This window comes from Hippoglossus hippoglossus, chromosome 11 (assembly GCF_009819705.1).
Source record: "Hippoglossus hippoglossus isolate fHipHip1 chromosome 11, fHipHip1.pri, whole genome shotgun sequence".
In the NCBI taxonomy this organism is placed as follows: domain Eukaryota; kingdom Metazoa; phylum Chordata; class Actinopteri; order Pleuronectiformes; family Pleuronectidae; genus Hippoglossus; species Hippoglossus hippoglossus.
The window spans coordinates 16,797,671-16,820,705 of record NC_047161.1 but is presented as its reverse complement, the minus strand read 5'-3'; the positions used below and the strand labels follow the sequence as shown (position 1 = coordinate 16,820,705).

Sequence of the window (23,035 nt, the reverse complement as noted above, 5' to 3'; positions counted from 1 at the left end):
GAACCTTCAGAACATGATTATGTAGTAGGCCTTTAGCGCCACCAGGTGGAGAATTGGCGCCTTTACAGGAGGAGAGAGCGGATCTTCTTTCTCAATAACGAGCGTTTACTGTGATTTATGGGAAAAACTTTATTCTCAGTGGTTTGACATTATTTCCAGCGAATACAAAAAACAAATGGTTTCAGTTTTTGTCAAAGATATATTGTCAATGGTTACAAATACATGAGTCTCCTTTTATTTTAATGATCAATAACTTTTATTTCACAGAAAATAATTCTGAAAGAATTAAATATTGTGGTAAAATAGATACATTCAAATAGAAATTATATTAAACTTTTAAATAACCTTAAGGGATATTTTCACAGATGTTCACCTCACATCTGTCTTAAAACAATGCACACATTGTTCCTTAAAATAATATACTGTAATTATTCCTCTCATCCATGACGTCCATGTAGAGATCATTTCCTAATGTAAAGACAATGTGGGACAAGATCCACCGTCCTTGTCCTGGGAAAAAAATACGATCAACTGAGGTTTCTGTTTCTGAGTTGGACAAACCAAGTAGAAATCCTCAGTCATTTGAATCTCATAGGGAGGGACCTCTACACACCCAATATGGACAGGAGGAAGAACTATGTGCACAAAGACATGTGAGTATTGTAGTAAGTCTGACGTGAGAAAAAGCAAACCTATCCTTTAATGGAGAAAAAATTACCCAATATTTATTCAAACTGAGGCATATTAAGACATTTAGTTTTTCTACTGGCTCTCCAGGATGGTAGAGAGGACTAGCAGCCATCACAGCTCAGGCCAGGGTGGATCTTTCTTGATGGAGTGCGGGCGCTGCCTCGCTGTTTGAGAGTCACCATCCGGAACGCAATCAGATATAAAATCTCACAGATGTTAAGCACCACACACACAACAGACGCCCCCACCATGAAGTAGGTGAAAACGGTCTTCTCTGTGGGTCGGGCGATGTAGCAGTCAACCAAATTGGGACAGGGACTGACATCACACTGGACCTTCCTGGGCAGCTTGAAGCTGTCGTAGATGTAGTGGAGCACGTACAGAAACAAGACCTCAAAGGTGGTTTTGATAAACAGGCTCATCAGATACGTCCACCAGAGGCCGCCGTGCTTTTGGCCCGTGTTGTCGTACAGCCGGGTGTGCTCCCCGTGCTTGGCCTGGTACTTACGCTCACGCTCTTCTCGGTAGGCCACGTGTAGCACCACCATGAATGAGGGGCAGGTGACAAAGATGAGCTGGAGGGCCCACAGGCGGATGTGAGAGATGGGGAAGAAGTAATCATAGCAGATGTTGGTGCAACCCGGCTGGCGGGTGTTGCAGTCAAACTGTCCCTGGTCGTCGGCCCAGACACGCTCAGCGGCCACCACGTAGACCATCACCCGGAAGACGAAGACCACTGACAACCAGATGCGCCCGAAGGCAGTGGAGTACTTGTTGACTCCACTAAGAAGACCCTGGAGAAACTTCCAATCCATGTTCTTTTGACCTGTGACTGTTTAGATCTCTGTCTTTATTAACTATATTAACTGCAGAGCTGTGTAAAAATAAAAAAAGACAAAGACAAACTTAGTAAAACAACACAAAAAAACATATAAAAATCATTTAAATTCTGCACAATATTCTATAATCTGTTCTAGATATTTCACAGTATTTTTTCAATGTGTGATCGGAAATTTTGTTGATACTCCAAAACCTCAATAATCTTCGTCTCACAGTTAAAAATGTTAATAAATCTGGTATTTTAAAGAGAGATACTTAAGAGAAAATACTTGCTTGTTCATAGAAATAGAAATACTTAGTTTCAGCCTCTTCCCACGTCTTTGGGAAAGTTTAGGCTAAAGTGCGTATGTAGATTTCTCTCAATGCTTCGTACACAGTTTCCAATTAATCAACATCCAAATTCTTCTCCTGGATCTCATGTTCTTTGACTGAGCTAAAATATTCATTCACAAGACATCACAAAAATGTCTTTGCCTACCTTAAGAAGTGTGGTTTTCCCCTCAGTCCATGATGTCCCGTCTTGGAAGCAGACTTACTGTAGGAACACGTTCCACAGGGAACTTCTCTCCTACAGTGGTTCTCCAATATTGACTGGGTTGAAGAATCAAATCTTGACCATAATCTGGAGGTGTGGCCAGTTTCGGCTTCCACCCTGATTTTCCCGTTAAAACGCCAGCCTCTTATGATTAATATTTTTTTAATGTTTCTTGCCAACAATTTATCGTTGAACTGACACTGAGGTGAGCCGAGGATTTCAGGAAGCATTGATGTTAAACTCATTTCTAATATGTCACCTACGTGGTGGTCAGTGCTATGACCAGACAAGGAATTCAGTGACTGAGTGGCAGTTAGTGGAAATAATAAAGGAGATATGATGATAATAATATGAGAAGAAACTTATAGCAGTTTTATTAAAAATGTTACAAAGTGCTTAACAAGAAGTAGGACTACCAAAATATTAAAAGCAGACAAGGCAGATATGGCACATTGCATAACAAGTAAACCACAGTACGCCTCAGATGTTTGCCTGCTCTGCTCACCACGTTTCTTCACAGGTGACTTCGTATCAGTTCCATTAGGCGATTGCGATGTGGAGATATGCCTCTTTGTCGCCTTTGACTAATCAGGATTAAACAGGGCCACCACCTAACATTTGTTTGAGCAAGCACCTCCATTAAGAAACACCAGAGATATGGGGAGCCTTTTTGTTCGCAGAATCAGATAATCACACATTCATTTTATCAGGTAAGAATGCACAAGAGGCACTGCCTTATTAGTACACGCTGCTTCATGATACTGACCTTTACAAATCTGCTCTCGGTCTGCTGTTCTGAGGAACGCAGGATGGTTAATTGGTCTGGAACTCAGTGTAGGAGTGGTGGTTTTATCAACTTTAGTCAATAATGCTACTCCCATCATGAAACACACGTTGATCATTCTGTACCCAAGTCAGTTTGGTACGTCACGTTGTGGTTTTTCCGATTATTGAACACGTTTTAATACAGACTCTGAATCTGTAGTCATCATTTTACTCCATAGTAATGCACCTATATTTTTATCTACCTTGCATATAGTGAAGAAATATAAAAAATATAATTATGATACACAAGTCAGTTCAGTTTGATACATACAACTTTTTTAAAAAGGAATAAAGAAGAAAGGGCAAAAGCAAATTTCACATGATGCTCATTTATTTTAGAAAACATTACAGGCATCTAGATGTCTTCATTTCTGGGTTCAGGTTAGTTCATGACATTGTGTTTGCTCTTACATACATATATATATATATATATATTTATATACCTCACTTCAAGGTTATGTTAATGTTCACACTGCAAGTCCAGCAAATTTATTTTGTGGCCATGGTAGAAACAGATAATAAAATATTATAATCATATAAATAGACAAAATAATCACGTCTAATATGTATCAGTCATTTCAGATCACAAGCTTATATATATATATATTCAGCTCAACCATATTACAGGATGAAAACATTTTGTATCTCTAAAAATTGTTACCAAAAAATTGACCTTTGTAAACAACAATTCCTTAAAACTGCCTTTAATTTTAGCCAACATTTTAGCCAACAGTACAAAATAAATTTTTCTTTGGTTTTTATTTTGTTCTCTTAAGCCAAACTCGGACACGGATGTTGCTCAGGACACTGCGATGCTGTACGCTGGAGATGAACTCTCTTTGCCAACTTCTCCATTGCCCTTCTCCACCATCTTCGGCTTCTCCAGGTATGCCGAGTTCTCCCGTCCTGTCAGAGGAGTTTTGACCATCATGAAGGAGTTTTGTCTAGCGGATTGCTGGCCTCCTCCGCAACATTCCCAGAACCTCTTCCCGGACAGGTAGATGATCTCGCAGAAATTGAGGAAGATGCACACAAAGCTGGTCACCACCATAAAGACAGTGAATATCTTCTTCTCCGTGGGCCTGGAAAAGACATGGTCAAAGGGGAGAGATAGTATTGCATTAACATTCAGTCTTATAAAGAAATTTGGGCCAAGTCCAGCCATTTAAATTCCAGGATCTTTATGATTTAGAATTTCAGAGGTTCTCTTACCTGGCAATGTAGCAGTCCACCATATTCGGACATGGATCTTCATTGCATTTGACCAGTGGAGGGAAGAAAGTGGCCTCGTAGATGTAGAAGAGCAAGAAGACAAACACTGCATCCACTGTGATCTTGAATAGCAGGCTGCAGAAGTAGGTCCACCAGAGACCCCCGCGTTTCTTGCCCGTGTTATTGTACAGAGGGGTGACGTCTTCCCCGTGCTTCAGCCGGTGTTTGCGCTCGCGGTCATCCCTGTATGCCACATGGAGAGTCACCAGGAGGGACGGGCAGGTGACGAAGATCAACTGGAGAGCCCAGAGGCGAGTGTAGCCGATGGGGAAGTAGTGGTCATAGCAGACGTTGTGGCAACCGGGCTGGCGAGTGTTGCAGTCAAAGTCCTTCTGCTCGTCGCCCCAAACCTTCTCGCAAGCCACAAGGAAAACCATAAGCCTGAAGATGAAAACGATAGCGAGCCAGATGCGACCGAAAGCTGTTGAGTACTTGTTCACCCCGCTGAGGAGGCCCTCGAGGAAGGCCCAGTTCATGGTGTTGTCTCTCTCAGATATAGGGCTGGACCCCCAGAAAGAAAAAAAAAAGCACTAAAACACTCGGCTGAGTGCTTGAACACAGAATTCTTGGACTCCCTGAACTGAGCAAAGGCTTCTAAATGTAGCACTTAATACTGCTGCCTCCTTGGCACAGTTGAAGGGGAGGGAGGTATATTGAACAAAGCAAACATAGACGCATTCTTCAGCTACAGTCACTGCTGCAGGTGGTGATAGTCAACACCTTGACTAACAGGATGGAGAGATTGTTAGACATGAATTCACACAGGAGTCCAGTGCAAAGATTACAAATAAAAACAACTTCCAGTAAACTTTACAAGCAACTACTTCAGCCAGTATTTCCAGGTTCTTACGCTAAGCAAAGCTAGCAGTCTATAGTTGCACGGTAGTTTGGCACCGTAAGCAGCGAATGGGTGAACTGGACAACGTAGTCAACAACATGGTCAAACATAAAAGCTCCAGCTTGCACAGCTGCACCTGCAGCTTGATGCCACTTGTGTCCATGCAATCTCCAGACTATACAATCCCCACTCGGTGCAGAAGAGAATCTGTGTTGTAATGCCTCCATCTGTAGCCTCAAACAGCTGGTTACGATGAAACTCTTTGTGGACTGTCCAGCACTCAGACGGGAGTCCTAGACGATGAATATATAAAATCTGCTCCAGCCAGAATCCAGTAATCCTTTGGGTTTGGGCTAGACTGTATAATATGATTAGGATATTGTCCGTGTGAAGCTGGCAATCAAATCTAAGTGTATTATATTACAATGGGTATTCACTCTATCCACGCTGGACAGCTGAAGGCCCCTGGCACAACGCAGGCATCCATTTTAAAAGCTTCTCTGAGCGAAAGGCCCAAGGTCTCCGCCAGGACCCCGAGAGCCACATCTGGAAAGGTTTTGTGGACTGACCAAATATCTGACATGACGGAAGCACAGAGCTGCAAACACAGGTGAGCTCTGCAGGTTGAACCCACCTGTTAAAAAGTGGATGAATGTTGATGACAGTGAAGACCTCAGCGGCTCAGAGGGCCACACCAAAATAATTCCATTTAAAATGTAAGGACGAGTAATCTTGGTTAACAATAATATCAATTAGCTTGACATCAGAGTAACTTCTACAACAGATACTTGCAAATGAGACTGGCAGCTCTATCTGTATACAGACCACACATCAGGGGGTCTACAACCTTTTCCCTTTGAGAGGGACTTTGAAAAACTGAAAGCGGCAGAGACGTGTTCATGTTATTATCTCGGCCACGGAGGTGATGCTTTCATTGCTGTTTCTCTGTTAGCAGGATTACGCAAAAACTACCAAACTGATTTTCTTGAAAACTTTGTGGAAAGATGTGATGTGGGCCAAAGAAGAATTCACTAACCTTTGGAGCAGATTTGATTAAAGGGGCGGACCCAGGATTGTTTTTTTTCACTTTCTTTAAAAGGATGGGATAGGATGTTAACCGTGGCTAGTTATGCACGCTCTGAGTGGCCTTCTAGTTATTATCATTATTATTATTAAGTCATTGTATTAATTGATTGTTTTTATCCTATTATTTTAACCTCTTCAATAAATGTTTGTATCTGCATACAGACCACACACCACGGGTCTCCAAGCTCTTTTCCTCAGAGCTACTTTAAAAAATGACTTGTGTTATTGGCTACATTCTACAACCCAAACCAGCTGAATGAGCTCATTTTTGTGTTACCAAGTATTAATATCCAAAACTCAGAATCACATCAGTGTCAATTATTGTGTTAGGATTTGGAGTTATAACCCAATCAAACCTGAACACACATATATTGTTGGACTCATTGTGAGTTATAATTCTATCCATTACAAATAGACGGCCATAACTCCACTTAGAAATAGAAAAAAAAGAAAAACTAATTTGTATTCAAGAACTTCCCTGGAATTCCTCAAGTTTGAATTTTGAATTTCGTATAAGTAATATAATGATATTTTTCAGTACATCTGCTGGTATGCAGCAAACAGAAATGTAGTATAGCTAATTAGGCATACTTGATTTTCCAAAAGTTAAACAAACTACAAATGTTGAACCCACTGTGTAACTTACTTCTAATTGATTTATTGTTTTATCTCTAACTGTTCTTACAGGGTAAAGACTTTGAGGTTTTACATTAAAACAGCGCCGACACAAACAAGAGAGTAGTGTTATCTACTTTGACTGACAGCTGTTAAACCAATAGTGATGTGGTGTTGGAATAGGGGGTGGGACGTGTGTGTGTGTGTGTGTGTGTGTGGTTTGACAGGGCCAGATTCCCCGAGCTCGTGTTGTGTAATGTTTGTACTGTGTGTCCTCAGTCTGTACCGTACATGATATGCTCTGCTGTGTGTTGGGTGGTGGTGTTATATACAGCCTATAGTGGAGCTGCATCAAGTCAGACACATTCAGGGGAATTATTTCCTTTTGCAAAATAAAAGAATTACAAACTCTCAACACAGTTCCACTCAAACTGCATAAACTAAACATATAAGCATTGTTAGTATTTTTGATTTGAAAATAATTGTGTTATAACGACTTTATTCATTTGTATGTCTGTAAATCGGGGTGTTAACGTGTAGATGTGGTATTTTATAGCAGGTACAGTAGAACCGGAACTCATGAAGATAATCGCCGCTGTCTTGACTGGTGTCGGGTGAAGGGTCATAAATTGAGACAGACTCCCCACATCTGCATGTCTATTCCCCCGCTGCTTAGCTGGAAGACAACATGACCCTGCGCCGTCCACCCTCTGCCCGTCGCTGAACCGTCAGCTCCGGCCCTTTGTTTTCGGTGGGGTCCGGTGGAGCGACACTTTTCCTCCACACTTCCCACCGCCGTTCCCTCTCCGCCCGCCCGGCCGGCCGCTGCGCTCCCTCCCCGGCGACGCGAGGTAAGAAGCCGAGGGGGCTCCGCGCTGGGACAACCCGCCGCTAGCTGCCGGCTAACTTTGCTAGCCTGCGAGCTAACTCGTTAGCGGCTAGCCGAGTCCCAGCCCCTCCAGCTAAAAGCAGCAGCTGTTTTGCTGACAGTCCCGTTGACCCTTCGAGCGTTGGAACACACCAGCTGATCTGAGATAGTGTCTCGCTGTGTGTGTGTGACCTCTGTGGCTGAAGTTTCACGGGAGTTCATAACCGAGACCAGACACACTCAAGTGTCAAGAAACCAACGCTCACTGCTTCTTTCCTAGATCGTTCAAAATAAAATGTAATCAATTCATGCAACTGACAAAGGATTCATCTATTACTATGTATTATACAGTTTAGTGCCACCTACTGTAAATATAAAGGCTTTATAGTTTATTTAAACCAGGACTCCACCATAAATGTCAAGTATTATGCTTTGTTTCAGTGGTGGATCTTGGATTTTTCTAAACCAGCGGCTACAATTTACACAGAGGGGACAATTATATGTCCAACATCCATGCACGATTCCTGAAGCAGTGAGAGGCACATCAATGTCCTTTCCTGTTTACTGTGTGGTCTATAGTTTCGATTCAAATCCACACATCATTGAATATAATCCAATGAGTACAAATTGTCCCTTGTTCACGCACATACTGTACTTTTTAAAAAAAGGCTCGAAAATGTTTGCATTGATTGATAGAATTGTTTGTATGTGACCAGTTTATTAAAAGTATCATGGAGAGGACAGGGGCACTTCAGGGGCCAATCCGATGGCCCCCCCTAGCCCTGCCCATGGACCGCCCCTGTCACTAACTACCATTAAAGTAGAATTCTTCCGAATTAATTGGTGAGACGTGTTACAACATTGCAAAAGCGTGTAAAAATAAATAACACATTGTCATATTTATCGTTAACATTGTTAGTTCCAGCCGTTTTCAGACATGAACTCCGGAGAATATCCGAGCAATTGGGTCGGATTTTTACGGAAGTAACATATTAACTCCGCTGTGAAGATTAGTTTTTGTTTGCAACACATCGTAACCTGCACCGGCTCTTATCATCTTCATCTCTGTTCTTTTTCTCATCTTCATCTCTGTCTCCTGTTAGAAACGTCACCGACGCACCCACTCGCTCACTTTGAAACTTCCGCAGAATCTCCTGTTGTTTTCTTACATGAGCTCTTTCGGATATTTGTCAAAGTTTTGACAAGTGAGAAAGTCCGGAGCCTCGCACTCGGACATTTGCATTCTCACATACAGCTTCTCCGGACAATGTCAGGAGATTATCCATCACCACTGACGGGTAGCAGACTTCAATAACTTTACAAAGCATTGAACTACACCTGGGTTCATCACTTTTGAGGGTCCCCTGGAAACATTTGCTTTGTCGTTTTTTGCAATTTGCAGCACGTTTCTGTATTTGCACGCGTTGTGACTTTTTGCAGCGCATGTGTCCTCAAATTGATGAAGATGTTTTTCTTAATTTGCACGTGTTTTCTCCACTGTGCATGTGCTTTCTTAATTTGCAGTGTGTGGAGCTCTCTCAGCCGCTGTAGAAAACAGCCTATGACTACTGACAGCACAGGGGGCACTTCAGGGGCCAATCAGAGTTTGGCTGGGGCCAGTGCTCCCCCCATAGGCCCCACCCCTGAATCCGCCCCTGTACACTTGCATCCTGTCTGCTCTTATAGGAACACAATCAAACACACAGAAAGTTCGTGGTTAATTAGGACAAACTCTGCAACGCTCACACTCAGCCTAGGATAAGGGAATGGCAGATAATGCTTTTATTGTGAACGCTACACTGCAGTACTTCCGCTCTGTGCGTGACTGCTCGTGGTGAAGCTGACTTTATCCAAACAGCAGCTATGGATGTGGAGGCTGGTCTCCGGGGAACCGAGGAGTTGATGCTGTTAGCTTAGCCCGCGTAGCCTGTTAGCGAGTGATCCGCCGCTGTGTGTGGGGGGGTTTTGCCACTATGCTAATGTAGCGGCAGTTTGACCGCAGCACACCGCAGTGAGCCTGTCGTCTCCCTCCGTAGAGAACCGGCCGAGCTCGAACTCCGACGAGGAGCCATGCGACAGTGGTGCGTCCCCGCCGCGACCCCGCGCACCGAGCCACTCCCGGGGCGCCTGTCTGTGTCCCCCCCTCCACCAGGTAAGACCTCAAGTGACGGGACCGGCTCTGATTTACTGCTACAGCCAAATCCAGCCCTGCTCTTTAAATCTGTATCATTTGGATCAGTTGCACAGGAGAGAAAAAAACACAAAACTCTTCAGCTCGATCATGTAAACACACAATGTGCATCCTGTGCACAAATCTGGCAACTTTACTCCTGTCCTGCAAAGGCACGTGACAGCCGAGGACTTGAAGCATCCCAGAAATCGTTGTCCCTCCGGGTGAAATCGGGACACATCCCATTTAACAAGATTAACTTTTTTTTTATGGGCTCAGCTTGTTGGAGCTCACTGCAGCTGTGTGTTTTAGTGGAAGCGTGGCTGAAAATACACCTCTTGCTGGGGTTTGTACAAATGTATTATGTTTTCCCCCTTTTTTCAACCTCGCCTGGTCATATCAAATAGAAAGACTTAAAATGAGTAAAATAGTGTTTATAGAGGTTTATAGTGTATGTGTGTATGTGAGGGTCATCCTCCCTGCAGCCCTGCACAGGTACACAGAGTAAAAGGACAGATGGATGTGACTGGGCTGAGGGGACCTGATGTTAGACTATGTATGCCAGGGTGATCTTACTTTAATTCCACTCTGGACAAATGGAACAAGGTTAGCCCCAAGTGCCTGTGCCAAGTGTTTTGAAAGGGTGCCAACATTTTGAATGACCCAAGGGTTCTTCAGAGGAGAATGCAGTCTCTTTCTTTTTCCTAAGTTGAGTTTTGTAAGTCAGTGAGTCTCGTGTCACCTCAAAGTTATTTGGTCGTAACAAAAGAATACAATTTTTTTTATTTTTTTTTTTACAGTTGTGTTAAAGATAAATGAACCACAACAAAGGTAGTGTAGTGTTTGAATTGAGCTTTGCTTGTCTTTTTTTATTTGTGTCTTTATGTCTATTAATAATTCTTTCATCATTTATCAGTTGGTATGCTGGTTTTGAAGAAGTCTGCATCATATTCTCTAAATTTAAGGTGTATCAAAGATGCAGAGCAGGGATAAATATAGCAGTGTATGTCTTGGTAACACTTTGTGAGGACTTGCTGTTTATCTAGTGAGAAATCCACCCAGCCTTGCTATATTAATAGAGCTGCAGTTGGTTCATATTCACTTACAAAACTGGTCTTGTATTTCCTTCAAAAAGCCACTCTCAGGTTCACTCTGGCAAAATTTACACCCCTCCTAATGTGCGCAGATGCCAGAATGGAGTGCTGCGAGGTGGAGCCACGCTACACAATCGAACAGATCGACCTCCTGCAGCGCCTGCGTCTCTCCGGCATGACCAAACCTCAGATCATCCACGCTTTGGAGTCCCTGGAGAGGCTCGACCCAGACCACCGCCCCTCGCACTGCGACTCTCACCCGGCCCCGTCCAACAACACCCCCACCACAGCCGCTCCGGCCCCGTCCTCGTCGTCATCCTCCTCTTCCTCCTCCTCGCTCTCCCTGGCCTCTGCTACCACGCAGACCTCCGGCCTGGACGGCGCCGCGCTGTCCCCCAGCCACAGCTACGAGGCCTCGCCTCCGCCCCTGTACACTCCCAGTGTGGCGGTACAGCGGTCGTTCAGTTACGACATGATGGGTGAGGAGGAGTGGGACCTGGAGGAGAAGGTGGAGGAGTACATGAGGTGAGAGGAGAAAGAGCAGCACAGTGGTGCTTAATGTTGTCAGAGAGCCAGAGATGAATGAGTGCTGGGTGAGGACGAGTTTAAAAGACCAAAAGAATAGTAGAGACAAAGAGGGACTATTATAACATCAGATAATGACAGCTACTGTCCCCAGAGGTGCAGACTTGTTCTGCAGAATTTCAGTGGAGTTAATTCAGGTCAGGTGTTCAGGGATGGCTGAAAAAAGAGAATCAGTGAATAAGGTTAGTCGGAGCACAGGCTCATGTTTTAACCACAGTGTAATGGTTCTGCTGCCATGACGGGGTTTTACTGCTTTTACAGGAAAGACAGCAACCTGGTGAAAGAAGAGATCAAAACGTTCCTCAACAATCGCAGGATTTCTCAGGCAATCGTAGGCCAAGTTACAGGTACTCCGCTTTCTCTGTTGTTTTTACAGCTTGTTAAACTGATACAGCACATGATCCAAATCATAAAAGTGTAACGTTAGAGATCAGATTTCAGTTTGATTTTGATTCATTCAAGATATAGATTTGATTCTTCAAAAGGAAAGAGGGCACTATTTTCATTTTCTTATTCCAGTTCACTGTCGTGAAACATCCACTGGTGTTTTTCATCCATTGAATAGCAATGTGAAAAATAACTACTTTAACCCAACTGTACGTGATTCAAGACCCTGACTGACCAAAGTGGAAGAATTCAGCTTAATTTTAAAACATTAACTACAGTAGTTTAGAAACATGCTAAGGTCTTCTGCACGTTTGATGATAATCAAATGAAATAGTAATGAACTGGTTGTGTTTTGTGGAAACAAAAGTCTATATGTTGACTTCACATTCAAGAATACTAAAGATACAACTAACAATTTTTTCTTTATTAATTAATCTGCTCATTATTTTTTACAATTAATTGATTTATCACTCAGTCTCTAAAATGTCAGACAACAACACGTCACAGTTTCCTAAAGTTACACATTAAAATGTTTTGTTTGTTAATCTATCTAAACATGATAACGAGAGAAAGAAAAACAGAAAGTTCTGAAAAACTGTATATATATATATATATGTGTGTGTGTGTATGTGTTAATATGTATGCAAGATCCAAAATAATGTGAACTGTTGGGTATTACCTGCTTTTCTGCATTAATTGGATATATTATGTGATCTTATCCATAGTAGTTAAGACAAACACAATGAAGATAATATTCCACAAACCTATATTTTTGTATCTTTAATGAAATACCACATAAATAATGAAAGTTCTGAAGGAAAAAGTAAGTTAATTCTAGGATTCAGTGATTGGTCAAATCTCCCTTTGGCATCCGTAACCTCAAACAAGCTCTCCACGAAGCAGTGGATCAGACCTGCGCAATGTTCAGGAGGAATTTTGAATTTTTTTCCGACAGAGCTGCTTCAGTTCAGACGTTCTTCTGGTCTGTTCTTGTGTTAAGACCTGTCTGTGGTCACTCCACAGTATTTCGTCAGGTTATTGTACCACTCTCAGAGATTGATGCTCATTTTTTGAAGTTGTTCTGAAGCAGATTTAATTTTGATGTATAGGGTTGTAGTTCTGCTTCATCACTGGATATTTCTATTGTTCCTCAGCTGGTTGACAGCCCCCCCCCCCCCAGGTTGAAAACATAACCTCCTTGGTGGAGGTTGGTATCAGTAATAACATAGATGGGCTTGTGCCTCTGCAGCCATGGCTCCACTTATACACAATAAATGCTGCACTTTGCATCAACAAAGGTTTTTTTTCTCTCTGTCCTCCCTGAAAAAGGTTTTGCATCAAATCACATGTCCTTAATTCAAGTATAGACATTGGATTTCATTATCTTAACAAGAGTATTCCGTGGTTGGCTCACAGCCGATCTGTGCAGATGCCGTTGTTGCAGCATGAAATAAATCAATGTCTTAAATGTGTCAAGATAACATGTCCCGCCTCATGCACACAGGCATCAGCCAGAGCTACATCTCCCAGTGGCTGCTGCAGCAAGGCCTGGAAATGAGCGACTCCAAACGCAGAGCTTTCTACCGCTGGTACCTGCTGGAGAGGAATAATCCAGGTGAGATGAGGGTGAGGGTTGTAGAGGGCTAGTGTAGAACATGGGGGCTTTCACAACTATCTTGCTTGGTTCAGACCGAGGGACCTTCAGTCCAAATCCAAATAACAGGTGTGAAAGGTGCCTGGTCGTTGGACCAGAAGAGTTGGTATCGGTCTGGATCAAAATGAACCGTGGTTTGGTTCATTTGCAGTGTGAAAAAACAGTTTTGGATAGTTCTGACTTTCGGACCAATTTCAGAAAGTTGAGACAGAATTAAACAGTAGAAGAAGAAAAAGTAGCGGACGCCTTACTGGTCTTGAGTTGCCCAGGCTCCCAGCATTTCTTGCATTCTTTGCCTCCAATGACTTGGACTTGGACGGTCATTTGGCGCATTCGAGCTAAACCCAAGTACTGCGCCTGAAGTTGGTGATGCTGGTAGAAATTAATTAGTAAAATTATATTACAGTGGCAACGAAAGTTTACGAAATGAACCATCTGATTCATTTTTGTCCATTCAGTCAGAAAGACTACTTTTTTAAAGCTGCAATCTATTCAAAAAAGTAATTGAATACAATAGCCATGAACTTCAGATGCACATCTGTCTACAAACCAATCAATGTCAAGGATAGGTAGACGCAGCCCATGCAGGTGTTGAAGAGGATGTATGTATGTATGTATGTCATACGTCTCAAATGAGTTGCCTAAATTGTAATGGGAAACCAAAACTAACCAGATCAAATGTGAAAAATACAAACAAAGACACTTAGTTCAGACTTTCAGATGTGAAAACGCTCTGATTATTGTAGAGTCAATGAGTGAAATATAGACTGTTGCAGGGATGATGGATGTCACTTACAGGAAGACTAATTATGAGAGTGCTGATCTGGGCCTCAAGGTTGAATGCCAGGTGAATGATGGCGGATTATTCTGTAGATACGATAGCGTAGGAAGAAAGGCTTGTATTAAAAAGAGATGACATTTGTTGTGTTTGTAAAATGTGAACCACTTGCTTGCTAACCTTCCATCTGCCCCCCTCTTTACCCACCACCCTCTTGCATGGTACACCCACGCCCCTCTAATACCTCAAGCTAACGGCATCCTGGTCCCCGAGGGCTGTGAGGTCAGGGAAGGACATGAGACTGATCTATAATTTCAGAGGAAAGACAAATGATAAAGGTAGTCCTGTCACAGGAGATGCGAATCAATAATTTTGAAGGCCCCTGGTTTGGGAATGAAACTTTAGTGCATGAGAGTGGTTTGTCTGTACAGGCTAGAGTAACAGCTTGGGTTGGTGTTGACCTCTCCATGTCCTAGGATACAGGGACACTAACAAAAATATAGTGTGGTTTAAAAAGATGCTTTTACTGGTTTGTGTGCCTCCACAGTAAATCATGTACAAAATGATACATTACAATTTAATGCTACCAGTTTTGCAAACGTGAACAAAGCCACTGATGGACCATCTGCTATCCCTGCTCTCTTCCTTCATCTTAGTCCTTTACTTTCCCCCTCCACCCTCCTAAGCTTGGCTCCCCTGTAGTTCTCAGCCCTGATGCTGGAGGTACTCTGGTGCTGGTTTTCATTCCTACATGGCTAACAAACAGGCTTTTAACAAAGATACTAACATTTACTACATTTCTCTGCCATGTTTCGAAGACAAAGCGGTCGCAGTGCTTTGCTTCTGACGTAGGCTGCTATTGACCTGCCCGTCATGAAACGTGGAAGTTTCAGAACGCAGTGTTACCAGACAAAATCTTGATTGGGAACTATCAGTTTGCAATAGATTTTTAAATTTATGACTGACGGGTCAGTAAACCCACTTAACTCTCCAATGACATGAGCCAAACCTGTCTATAATCTGATCCATGGCTGTGGCCTGCCTGACCATTGGTTTTGTCCCGACTGAAGGGCTGAGGTGGAGTGAAAGCCAGCACAGCGTGAGCCCCATGCCCAGGGCCAGGGGAGGGGACAGAGACGGGACGGTAGCAGGGGCAAGTGGCAGCCTCCCCAACATCCTCCCCAACCCCAACACCAACCTCAACCCCAACCCTGTGTGGAGCAGACAGAGAGAGCTGCTGATGCACTTGCTGCCATGGTACACTGCTGCCGCTGCAGCCGCCCAGGCCCAGCCAGGTAACCAGTCCCTCCCTGCCCTGGCCGCAGCAGCTTGCAGCAGGGGACACCCGCACTATAGCTGGCCTGCATGCCATTAAAACCAAAGCCACAATGACACTGTATCCTATGCTGATGAACTGCTATTCGTTTTCTTAGCAGTGATTGTACTCATAATGCTACATTGGCAATGTTCTATTGAAATCCTCTTGTAAGAGAGTCAGTGCATTTATTGCTCACAAATACTAAACAGACTTAAGTTAAAAAATTGCTTACATATTTAAGATAAGATCAACTTTATTGATCACATGACAGTGAAATACACTTTAATGGGTTGAGTAAGAAAATGTGTATCAATAAATTGATCTCACTTAATCTCAGATCAATAAATGTGTCTCTTTAAAAAAAACATATTGGTCGAGCTCTGTTAACAATGTAGCATAAAATATAAATCTATACAAAGCAGGTGCAAGTCATTCCTTTGTTATTGTTAATGGTGAAAAGGTTAGAGTAATGGTAGCAGAAACTTTAATGGTTGTAGAAATTATGTACATACATCCCCTCGTAGATATTTTTGTATGTTGTGTTGCAGGTAATGATGCTACAGTGACTTTCTCTTTATATAGATGTTTGTTTTGATTGGACAGATGTTTCAGAGCAACAGATTTATGCATTATTAGAAGTGTAGTAATGCGAGAATCTAAGACTTTAAGTCTTAATGATGCAACCAGATTAAGTAAATCTCTAGTTTGAAAGTCGGGCACACACACAAACGAGCCGTGTGTTGAGATGATACAAGTGGGATTTCATGCTGCATTCACTGGAGATGGGGATTACTGCTGCCACCAACTGGTGGTTTCGGTCTTTATTTTAGCACGCCTCAGGAAAGACTTGCAAGTCCAACTGAAGTAAAGTAGTAGCGATAGTATCTTCCGCTGACTTTTGTGTAACAAAGCGGTGAGTTGACAAACTGGTTACATTGTAGCAGTTAGTGCTGACTTTGCACTGCAACTCCAAGATCTGCCGTTCAGCTGGTGAAACGGCAGCTTGAGTGTAAACGTGATCACTTTCATCTTTGTCTTTCCACAAACTCTCAACAGTTAAATTGCTGCATGTGCTGTGTTCTTTAGGTGCCACCTTATCAATGCGCTCTCTGGTGAAGGAGGAACCTGACTGGAGGACAGGGATCATGTCTGGCGACAGGACAGGGATAGTGGGTGGACCGCTGAGGCTACGCAGAGGAAGCAGGTTCACCTGGAGGAAGGAGTGCCAATCAATCATGGAGAGGTGAGCGAGTCTCTTTGGACTTAGGAGATAAAGAAAGAGACTTCTTACAGAATACTGTTTGACTCACATTTAAAGGGGGGAATTCATGTCAGGAACTCAAGGTTTGCATCTTATTTAAGCGTCCTTCATTCTAACAACACTAAAGTGCCCATATTATGCAAAGTAAAAGTTCTGAAACATTAAAAAGTCAAAGTCCACAGCAAAACTAGTCCTTCTCTCTCACAGCAAACAATGCTCCTGAAGAGCCTGAAATATCCTGTTTACTGGCTTGTTTTCAGTTACTAGTCTGTGTCACTTGTTAATTTGGCTGGAAGTGGTACAGCAGAACCAAGGCCATTGTTACCGTAGCTACAGCAGTGTTTGCAGCTGATCAGGAAGCCTCTTTGTAAGGGCTTGAGATGGCTGATCAGTCACAGAGGAGTCGAACCTGTGCCCTATGAGGCAAATTGGGATTTGTGAACATTGGCTATATGAATACAATTTGATTAATTGAGCAGAACAAACTGCACTTTTTGGGAGGCTTGCTGAGAGCAAAGCTCAAACTAAATTATACACCTGTAGAGATTTGGAGGTTTCTGAAATGTTCCCCTTGGTTCAAAGCCTGTTGTTCACTATATTCAGTGACAAAGGAGAACGAATAGCAAGTGGTTCCACTTGAAAATGGCAAAGTATGATGAAATATTAATTTTTCTCTGGTTTTTGTTACAGTACGCCTGTAATCATAGTGCCATGTAAAATGGGATTTTTGGGGGGGTTTAAAAGACAAAGAAATATTTCACTGGGATTGTGTTTTTCACTTAACTATTAAAAAGCTCCAGCCACGCTTTTCTAGAAACTCCCTCCTTGTTGTTTGATGAGTTTGAGCATGTTGGTACTTGAAGTACATCGAGTTCTCGTGACTGTCATTTCCATATGATAGGAATGCAGTGTTGCCTGAAGTTAAAGTCTAGTATAAATAATCCTTCCAGGGTGAATGTCCTTTAGTGTCTTACTGTTGTGACGTTCTGCTTTTTGTGTGGCTCAGAAGCATTTGATTTATGATGCAGGGCTTTTTTTTATGAGCTGTATTACGTCCCTGCTTCCCTTCATGAGGATGCAGAGAAAGAGGAGAGGAGTAGGTATTCCTCTACCCACTGCGTGCCATTGATTTCTCTATTACATGGTTGCTGTAAGTATAGGGTGCAGACTGGACACTCGCGGTAATAAGACCACACAGGTCCTCATACTACACTCACGAGCAGTGCCCACCAGATTATGCAATTCTACCGCAGTGCTGATCCTTATGAGCTAGTTTCGACCCAAGGACGATACAGCAGAGGTGAAGATGGTGTGTGTGTGTGTGTGTGTGTGTGTGTGTGTGTGTGTGTGTGTGTGTGTGTGTGTGTGTGTGTGTGTGTGTGTGTGTGTGTGTGTGTGTGTGTGTGTGTGTGTGTGTGTGTGTGTGTGTGTGTGTGTGTGTGTGTGTGTGTGAGATGGAGCGGACAGGGTAGGGCAACTCTGAGGGTGAGAGAATAAGGAGGCTGGAAGAAATTGATCCCTGTTTGTATTGTAATTTGAGACAATGATTCTTTTTCAAACGTGGATTAAAATAAAGAAGGTAGACATGAATAAGGACAAAAAGGTTTTCACCTGGTAATGTAAAATCCAGTTATTTACAGAAGAGTCTTCTCATTTATAGACATAAGTAGAGAATTAAGTATTTAAAGCTCGAGTTACCAAAATTAATCCACTTAATGCATCCATTAATCTATTCCTGTACAGCGAGGCCCTCTCCTGATGCTCCTCCCCTGTATAAATATTGTCCTTATCTCCCCTCTGGTTCAATACAAAAACTGAGAGTTGAGTTGATAAAGTATAAAATGAGACTGGTGTTATCTTCTTATCAATGCGTGGCCTGTGATGCAATATGATTTAACTGTTTCCAATACTGTGGATCTTTGTCTCCCACAGCTTCTTCATGGAGAACCAGTATCCAGATGAAGCCAAGCGAGAAGAGATTGCCAGTGCCTGTAACTCTGTCATTCAGAAACCAGGTACAAGTGAAACCGATGATCAATAATGGACAAACACCAGTTGTATCGTGTGTTCTCTAGTCCACATAACTTGTTGTAAGTCTCAACTAGCTATAACTTTGTCACTGGTTAGTAATGTCCTTCTCTCCAATATTATCTTCATGATGCACAAACAGTGAAGCAGTTGGTGCTGAATTCAAACTCCAACCCTCAGATCCAGTGATTCACACACTTTCATCTTTGTGTTTCCACAAACTCTCCAGAGTAAAATTGCTGCATGTGCTGCGTTCTTCAGGTGCCACCTTATAAATACGCTGTCTGGTGAAGGAGGAACCCGACTCAAGGACAAATGTTTTTTTTTCTAAATTTGCTGACATGAAAATGACACAATTTTCTTTGTCTGTTTTGTTTAATTAACCAGGTTGTAAACTGTCTGAGTTTGAGCGCGTGACGGCGTTGAAGGTTTACAACTGGTTTGCCAACCGCCGGAAGGAGATGAAGAGAAGAGCGAATATTGGTGAGGATTTGATCACTGACGGTGCTTTGCATACAACAGGTGGATTCTTAGGGGGGAAGCATTCGGTCATGTTTGTCTCTGCCTGTGGACACTGGACCATTTACATGCACATTTACACTTCATGTGTCCTTACAATCCCCACTTTCTTGTCTCACACAACTAGAGGCTGCCATCTTGGAAAGCCATGGAATTGAGGTGCCAAGTCCAAGCTGCCACTCAAATGGTGAGGAGGGGGAGATGCAAGAGTTTGCTGATCAGGTGAGTCATTGAGTCTCAGAGCAAGTACGCCGACATGGAGCAATTTAACTGCTACTGAAGAAGAGAAACCAGTAGGCCCTGATCATGGTGCTGCAAATTCAAGCTGTTTGTGGCACAAAGGATTACACTTTGAGAGAGTTGTATGTCTCAGAAAAAACTTTGTACACTTTCAATAATTTAACCATTTAATATGAAACATTATTACTCTACTCGTTGGACTAATGTTATATTTCAAAGACCTTTTATCAAGATGGACTTGTCATAAAAGGAAAAGCACCAGCACTATATTATTATTATTATTATTATTATTATTACCATCATTATTATTACTATACTATTATGGTAAATGGTCTGTATTTATATAGAGCTTTACTAGTCTTGATGACCACTCAAAATGCTTTACAGTACAGTTTTTGCCATTCACACATACATCATAGACACACACACACACTCACATCCCTCACACACTGCTATCACAGGTAATTTGGGGTTCAGTGTCTTGCCCAAGGACACTTCAGCATACGGAATGGGGGGACTGGTATTGAACCACTGACCAACAATTCAAAAGTTATTTTTGTATTTTCCACTGGAAACAGAAATATGAATTTACCTTGTGTACAACAAGTCACATTGTGATCTTTTTCATAATAATGAAATATATTTTCTAGCACTGGGACGTGGACACGGTACAGACTGGACACGGTGTGTTTGTTCACCTGTAACTGGACATGTCTTACATGAGAACTGACATGAAACGTAGAATTCTTCAGTGTTTCTGTTGAGGCCGTGCTCGCCACTGATATTACTGGCATCACTGCACACATGTCATGTTTCACCCAACTCAGTGGTAGGTGGTCATAAAAGCCACACTTTACTACACTGAGAACAAATTGAGAAATTGCCAAGAGGTCTCAAGGGGTCACAGCAGAAACTCCAGCCAGCTGTTAGCTGCTCACAGCAGGTAGGAGGACATAAACAGCATCGCTTCACTAACCTCACGAGTGGACCCAGCCAAAAACTGCTAGTGGTGACATGAAGACTGTTTACAGCCTTTCGAGACTTTAAACAACTGAAAATGTTTTATTGGTAAGAATGAGCTCGTTTCCAACAGGACATATCCAAATAAGGAAAGATGCATATAAAAGATATATTTTACTCATATTTCTACTGTCTGTCCTTCCACAGGAAGACGCGTCCTCCCAGAGGATTGTCGACCAAATAGACTCCTCCTCACTGGCTACCACAGAGGTGGCAGCCCTGCCAAGCCCCACCCCTCAGGTCCTGGAACAGAAAGAGGAGGATTCAAAAAGGGAGACTGTGGATGAAGAGTGACCAAAGCCAGGGAAGTCTGGATCGTCATGTTTGAAGTTTAATCCGAAGAAATAGTTAAACAATAAGTGTCCCCTCCTCCACCTTTGTGTGGGGCCTTTGGGGGCTATGACACCCAACAATCACAGGCAGAAGGGTGCTGAAGCTCACTGAGGTGCCTCTGATGGTAAGGAGGCCACTGTATTTATCAACAGTAATCCTGCTTATATTAAACGGCAATATACAGTATACATACATATATATATATATATAAATATATAGTGCATTCCAAGATGGTATTAAAAAGCCTAAATTCCTTAGAGGGAGAATTATGTAAAGGATACCTCGCCCATTTGAAGCTAAGCTTTTTTTTGTTGTCTCTGCTACGCGCCTTCTTTTAGCTTTTCTTTTTTAAAGAGCGATTGTTTGATGGACTGTGGCGACACGAACGTGCTGAGCCTGCAGGTCAGGTTGTGATCGGTGGAGAAATTAGTTAAAGGATCTGGCTTGTGGTGACACGAACACCCTCTGCTTGCTTGAACGTCTTCGAACCCCATCTGGTTCGTTAAGACTCTAACCTCAATCAGTCGACTGATCAAATCAGTCGATCAATCGACGAGTGCTGTTGCTATCAAACCCGTAAAGCCCTGAGGGACAACTGGAATCTCAGGTAATCCCCAAAAAATGGTGGAAAAAGTCAGAGGAGAATTGCACCAGGTTTCTTATTTGTGTCTTAACATTTGTTGCTTTGTTTTCTTCATCTTAACTGTATTTAACCAAAACAGGATGTGTTATTTATACCTTTTTATATTAGCCAAACAAGCCTAGGACAATATATCATATTATATCATAGTATCTCTTTTGTCATCCGTCTTCTTTGTTATACTTTATACTGAATGCTGCTCTTTGGTCATTTTTGTAGTCCCTCATTTCAAATTCTGTCTCAAACCTCAGCCAGTGACGTGAAGCTAGACGAGTCGCATACGTCTACTGATGTTTTTCTGTCTTATTTTGTAACGTTTGAAAGAACGCTAAATCAAATGTGATAAAAACTCATCATGCTACGAGCACCTTTCTCTATTGGAATAAGCTACAGCCTAAGCTCATGTTAAGTTTGTATGACTGCAAAGCTGCACTTCAAAGTGGATCTCACTATAACTGAAAGAGGAGCGACTCAGACTCCACCTGCATTTGGGCCTAAGACATGTACATAACCCAGAAAACACACACGTCTACAGGTGCTTTCCTCCACATTGCAGTAGCAGTATATAGAAACTGTTATTTGTCAAACTTGAAATATGAATAGCTGACTTTAACTCTGCATTGTGTAATCCCTTATTATATTATATCCACTGGCCCAAGGCCTCGGGAGCTCCTCCCTAAAGGTTCATGAAATGGACACAGGCGCTTGTTCTCAAACAGCCCCCAAGAGGGCGCTAACATGTTACCTCCTATTGCCAAAGCTATGCCAAGGTAGAGATGAGCTACAGTAACCTGTGCTTACAGGAACAGGACCAGACGGTCACTACAGTATAGACATACAGAGCCTAATAGATGTTTATTTGCTCAGTACAACACTAGCCAACTCTAGTTTACCTCAGAATAACTGTGTGTCATGAATGTGTTACAGGCTGAGTGTCCTCCGACACAGAGCAGCCGTCATTGTGACTGTTTATGACGCGGACAGTGTCATGTAGCATTTCTGACCTCGGGGTTTGCCTCGTATCGTATACTCACCTCAGACCGGTCACTCGTCCGGCTTTGGACAGGAACCCCCAGAGCTGCGCGCTGTTTCTGATGAGAACGCTCCTCTCTATCTGCTTTTATCTGACAACGAGAAAACAATAACGACAATAAAATTGTAAACAACCCAGGTGATTGTGTCTTGATTTATTCCGAGTCAACGTTCAGCTGGTGCCAAGACGATGAGCCTTGGTTGAAAACTCTTGGAACAAGTAGAGTCACATTTGAAGCAGCGCCAGGTAGAGGTGAATCATTCCATCAATAAATCCTCAGTTATGTATCCATCACTTTGTAATTCAGTGCTGGACCAAAGGACTTGGTACAATGATTTTTTCGGTGAAAGCTCCGCTGGTTTCTAAAGCAGTGCTGATGTCAGGAGAAGTGTCAGAGCTGTGTGAT

At 42.6% G+C, this 23,035-nt stretch overlaps 3 protein-coding genes across 5 annotated transcripts; 1 reads left to right on the top strand and 2 right to left on the bottom strand.

Moving 5' to 3' along the window:
• Window positions 1–243: 243 nt before the first annotated feature.
• Window positions 244–6,302, bottom strand: LOC117770214 (gap junction beta-3 protein-like). Its single transcript, XM_034599372.1, has 4 exons — window positions 6,291–6,302; window positions 2,009–2,140; window positions 872–1,564; window positions 244–831 (listed from the first exon to the last, which is right to left on the bottom strand). Exons 3-4 carry the CDS (start codon window positions 1,503–1,505, stop codon window positions 809–811), a joined length of 657 nt encoding a protein of 218 aa, XP_034455263.1. The 5' UTR covers window positions 1,506–1,564; window positions 2,009–2,140; window positions 6,291–6,302; the 3' UTR covers window positions 244–808.
• On the bottom strand, window positions 3,613–4,738 carry LOC117770213 (gap junction beta-4 protein-like). Its single transcript, XM_034599370.1, has 2 exons — window positions 4,103–4,738; window positions 3,613–3,972 (listed from the first exon to the last, which is right to left on the bottom strand). The coding sequence occupies exons 1-2, from the start codon at window positions 4,636–4,638 to the stop codon at window positions 3,690–3,692; spliced, it is 819 nt and encodes a 272-aa protein (XP_034455261.1). The 5' UTR covers window positions 4,639–4,738; the 3' UTR covers window positions 3,613–3,689.
• Window positions 6,303–7,166: 864 nt separating the features above from the next.
• zgc:91944 (uncharacterized protein LOC436941 homolog) lies at window positions 7,167–22,764 on the top strand. Of its 3 annotated transcripts, XM_034599365.1 has the most exons (11): window positions 7,169–7,552; window positions 9,606–9,721; window positions 10,926–11,358; window positions 11,680–11,765; window positions 13,310–13,420; window positions 15,308–15,532; window positions 16,642–16,798; window positions 18,749–18,831; window positions 19,232–19,327; window positions 19,491–19,585; window positions 20,771–22,764. In XM_034599365.1, the coding sequence occupies exons 2-11, from the start codon at window positions 9,640–9,642 to the stop codon at window positions 20,915–20,917; spliced, it is 1,515 nt and encodes a 504-aa protein (XP_034455256.1). In that variant the 5' UTR covers window positions 7,169–7,552; window positions 9,606–9,639; the 3' UTR covers window positions 20,918–22,764. The 3 variants fall into 3 exon arrangements, with proteins under 3 accessions (XP_034455258.1, XP_034455256.1, XP_034455257.1); XM_034599367.1 differs by lacking the exon at window positions 15,308–15,532 and having other exon boundaries at window positions 7,167–7,552; XM_034599366.1 differs by lacking the exon at window positions 7,169–7,552 and having other exon boundaries at window positions 9,109–9,721.
• The last annotated feature ends 271 nt before the right edge of the window (window positions 22,765–23,035 follow it).

Coding starts and splice junctions, on each gene's coding strand:
- LOC117770214 (XM_034599372.1), bottom strand. CDS start 1,505: ATGGATTGGAAGTTTCTCCAGGGTCTTCTTAGTGGAGTCAACAAGTAC. Junction 832..871: donor ATATCTGATTGCGTTCCGGA/TGGTGACTCTCA, acceptor CCGCACTCCATC/AAGAAAGATCCACCCTGGCC.
- LOC117770213 (XM_034599370.1), bottom strand. CDS start 4,638: ATGAACTGGGCCTTCCTCGAGGGCCTCCTCAGCGGGGTGAACAAGTAC. Junction 3,973..4,102: donor GTGGACTGCTACATTGCCAG/GTAAGAGAACCT, acceptor TGTCTTTTCCAG/GCCCACGGAGAAGAAGATAT.
- zgc:91944 (XM_034599365.1), top strand. CDS start 9,640: ATGCGACAGTGGTGCGTCCCCGCCGCGACCCCGCGCACCGAGCCACTC. Junction 9,722..10,925: donor TGTGTCCCCCCCTCCACCAG/GTAAGACCTCAA, acceptor TAATGTGCGCAG/ATGCCAGAATGGAGTGCTGC. Junction 19,328..19,490: donor GAAGAGAAGAGCGAATATTG/GTGAGGATTTGA, acceptor TCACACAACTAG/AGGCTGCCATCTTGGAAAGC.